The 4,440-nt window shown below is 34.4% G+C and overlaps 1 protein-coding gene across 1 annotated transcript; it reads left to right on the top strand.

Annotated features, from left to right (window-relative positions):
* Positions 1-477: 477 nt before the first annotated feature.
* LOC147862129 (xyloglucan endotransglucosylase protein 7-like) lies at positions 478-2,745 on the top strand. Its single transcript, XM_087322227.1, has 4 exons — positions 478-775; positions 1,497-1,597; positions 2,042-2,235; positions 2,331-2,745. The coding sequence occupies exons 1-4, from the start codon at positions 571-573 to the stop codon at positions 2,683-2,685; spliced, it is 855 nt and encodes a 284-aa protein (XP_087178353.1). The 5' UTR covers positions 478-570; the 3' UTR covers positions 2,686-2,745.
* Positions 2,746-4,440: the final 1,695 nt, after the last annotated feature.

The raw sequence follows: 4,440 nt of genomic DNA, 5'->3' as shown, positions 1-4,440 counted from the left end.
TAAGGAGACCAAAAGATTCTGTTGTGAGTTGGTTGGGTTTTTTTTCTTGTTGGAGGGTGTCAAATTGCATGGTCAATCCTTCTAAATAGTCTATTGTAAGCTTCTTAAGATATCAAATCATGATGCAATGCATCACAAGTATATGCCTTGCAACATAATGCTTTCTAACTTTGTTTCAACAATAGTTTGTATCTGACCTTGATATAATTAAGCTCATGATACATCTTGTAGGGCCAACTATGTTCAACCTAACGTTACACGTATTATTCGACATAAATACCTATCATGTAAATCAATTTTGAGAGAAGAGCAAACCTCAAATTATATACATAAGCATGTCTATATATATGTTATAGATGAGGATCTTTAGTAACAATAGACTAGATCTAGATCATATTTGACACCATGAAAGACAAGCAAAAAAATTTAATAAATTCAATGAGCTTAAATACTATCCATGATGTTATTATGCTTTATGCTTGTATAAAAGAGGGGTGGGAGGGGGACAATGTATCATTCATATCACCCACTTCTAATTAAGAGAAATTAGTGATATATTAAGGTCTAATTATGGCTAATTGCTTGATTAATGGCAAGAGAATATGTTTTAATCACATGGGAGCATTGCTAATCCTATTGGGTTTGAAATGTATCAACATGATTCCCTTTGCATGTTGTAATTTCTTCACTGATTTTCAAGTCACTTGGGCTCCTTCTAAAGTCATGATTATCGACAATGGTGCCTCCCTTAACCTCATTCTTGACCAAAATTCGGGTAAATAAGCTACTCATCTATCAATCCTTAGTAAATTTATCACTTCTAGTGTTTATAATGTCAATTTTAATGACCTAATCATGATATAATTCAAAATTTTGATCGAGAGCTAGTTATGTCCAATTGATCAATGTGTAACGTGCTAGGAAAAGACATGCACATGTACATTGTATTATGTGTATAAAAATGCATCTCATGCATATTTTACTTGGGATGCAACTTTTGGAGCTTGTAACTAGCTTTATTGTGCTAGTTGAAACAATAAGATTTGTAGTATAGTATTTTATAGGGTTGTATGATCAACTTTATGATATGTTATTTAAATATTAATACTAAAACGTTTCGAGCTGGAGAAACAACCTATCCAAATTCCCACGTTAGGTTCTAATTTTAAGAAACAAGGGGAACTTAATTCTAAAACTTTGGCAGAGAGATTGTATAAATGTATGTATATGGGATGGGGTATACAAGAATATATCTTTTGTATATTTATGTATCATTTGTGTATTTCGTCTTTTAATGGCTATTGTTATTGTTTTGATAATTAATATTCCATTTGGTCATTGATTATCTCAATTATAATTACAATTACCTCACTAACTTGTTTTTTCAACATGTGGTTACTATGCAAATAGTAATTATAATGATGTATTAGAATAGTTCTTGATTATGTGTTTCCACAATTAGCTAATCATAAATGTTATTTTATCTTTTACCACAGGTTCAGGCTTCAAGTCTAAGCAAGAATATTTATTCGGTAATATTGACATGCAAATCAAGTTGGTTCCTGGTGACTCTGCCGGCACGGTTACTGCTTACTATGTGAATATCTAGCTATTCTATGTTCCATCTTGTTAATATGCATTAGAGAATTAAATTTGTGACATCACAAACTAGTTTAGTATTTCATCATGGTTCAAATTGATTAGATTACAATGGTATGATATGTGTTGAGGTCACCAATAGTTAATTAACTTTCTATGTTTTGGATTCTAACCTTACAACTATAAATTGTTAGTGATATAGATGTTTAGTACAAGCCTAGAAATCACACTTCTCTTGAAACAACAATCAACCACATTTTAAACTCCAATGTCATGAAAAGCTACTCTATCTTTTATGTTTTTCCTTTTTGAAATTCGAGCATTCATGAGTGAGAGTAGATATTCAATTCCTTAGGTCATGACACATAGTTATAAATATGCTGTGCAATAATTCATTCATGTTATTAATTATCCATGCTTGTGTTTAATATGCATGATGCAGCTCTCTTCACAATCAACATACCATGATGAGCTAGATTTTGAGTTCTTAGGGAATGTGTCGGGTGAACCTTACATTCTACAAACTAATGTCTTTGCAAGTGGTATGGGTGGGCGAGAGCAACGCATTTACTTGTGGTTTGATCCCACACTAGACTTTCACACCTACTCCATATGTTGGGGAAAAGACCAAATCATGTAAGACATTTACTAAAGGGTTACTACATTATATTGTATACATACTGGAAATCAAAAAGTAAATTAACAAATCATTCGAAACTCCAATTTTGTAGATTCCTTGTGGATGGGACACCCATACGTGTGTTTCAACGGACACTAGGAGTTCCATACCTAGACAACCAATCAATGGGTGTGTACTCAAGCATTTGGAATGGGGATGATTGGGCGACACGAGGTGGCCTTGTGAAGATTGATTGGGCCCATGCACCTTTCATTGCCTCATATAGAAATTTTCATGTTGATTCTTGTGTTCCTTCCTCATCACCACCATCTTGTATCGCAAGCCAATCAACTCCATGCACTCTTAATGTCGAACGACTTGCTTGGGTTAAAAATAATTACATGATCTATGATTATTGTAATGACCGTTCTCGTTACCCAATCCCAAATCCTGAGTGCAAGGCATAAATATAAAGCTTTGTCATTGATTAAGCATAAATAAAAATAGCATTGAAAATAATTTCACCTTATATTTTTCTTTGGCAAGAAAGCTCTTGTGTATGTGTACCTTACAAGACATTATTAGCATTACTTCTTCAATAGGAGGCAATTGATTATTTTGAAAGTCTAATGTGAAAAGCCTTAAACTTTTTCCAAAAGACAACTCCTTCCATTAGTTATAAAATTTTACATATGAGAGTGTTATATACAAATCCTTATATAGGGACGTGATAGTTCCATCTTATGTGGATGGCCACTTACTCAAGAAAGGGAGAGGACGACCATTGTTGGATGAAGGTTAATTGTTTTCTTTCAACTCCATCGGATCCACTCGTGAGGCCATCGTATTGGCTCTTAGAGTGGCTACAACTTCACTCCATATCTCCTGCATTAACATTACCTGATGCACGGTTTGGTTGGAGAAGACCTGTCTACACCGATGTTTCCATAGATTCATCCAAAGGGTTATTGGACTAACCAATTCTAACACAACTTGAGCTTTGGCATTAATATGAGTTGAGTGGATATTGTCATTAAATGTTAATAATTAGGTAATTAACTAAGGGTTAATTAGTATCTAATTATGTGAATAGTTAATCACGTATGTGATTAAGTCGCGGAAGATTATGTGATGCGTGTGTATGTGTGTGAGAGGAAGAGAGAGAGGAAGTTACACTTATGACCAATAAATGGGGAATGATTAATAAGTGTAGCTCAAGGAACTCTTGTTTATATTAAAGAGACATCAAAAAACAAAAATACCCACAATGAGGTATATATACATCTCATGTGCAAAGGTACACATGCATGAGGAGAATATAGGTACAACTACAAGGGTGTAAGTCCTATATTAAATGAACTTGAAGGTATCCCACTTAAGTACAAGGAACACAATCCTATTTAAGACTTTATAGTGAACATTCTAACTAGATTCTATATAGGCAACTACTAAGTTATGTGGTTAACTAAATGGCTAAACTTAGTTGAGCTTGAAATCTCAACATTAACATTACTTGATACACGGTTTGGTTAGAGAAGATTATATACACTGTTGTTTCCATAGAATCTAAAGAGTTATTGGGTTGACCAATTTCAACACAACTTGAGCTTTAGCATTAATAGGAGTTGAGTGGATATTGTCGATGGTGGAAAAAATAATCTCTTTTGCTTTTATCACCAAAGTTATCCCCTCCTGATGTTTGTGCCTGTCAACTTGGGCTGCCGTGAAAACCAACATACATTCCCCCACTTGATTGTGCCTTGCACCTGACATAATTGCAATAGGTTGCCAATCCCTTGCCATATTCGATGGGTCACTAGGCAGTTCGACAGACCGCGTCAGATTGACTTTGTTGCATTTGGGCATGCTACACAATTAGGAGAGCTAAGGTTCTCATTCTGCCATGCCCAACCGGTAGTGATCTATGTATTAATAGCCATTGTAATGTGGTAATTCGCCTAGCGTGTTACTGTCTCTAGATTTTCTGCCAAAACTTAGTAATAATTGTATGGGAAATGTGATATGTGTGCCATATCTTTGCAACAGCTCGCTCTCGGACAGTTTGAGCGGTTAGAATGTGGCTACACAATCTAGTCGTGAATTGGAAGAAAGGGATGACTTTGCTAGAAGATTTTATTCAACCAAAGGTATAATTCCTATTAATTTTTACAACAAAAACAAGTTATTTACTAGTTTTTGTTCCATCAAATTAGTTTGCACAA

The sequence above is a fragment of the Azolla caroliniana genome, unplaced genomic scaffold (genome assembly GCF_043228905.1).
Source record: "Azolla caroliniana isolate FFs.n. ecotype wild unplaced genomic scaffold, voAzoCaro1.0.p SCAF_7, whole genome shotgun sequence".
Taxonomy (NCBI): domain Eukaryota; kingdom Viridiplantae; phylum Streptophyta; class Polypodiopsida; order Salviniales; family Salviniaceae; genus Azolla; species Azolla caroliniana.
This window is presented reverse-complemented; position numbering and strand designations above follow the sequence as displayed.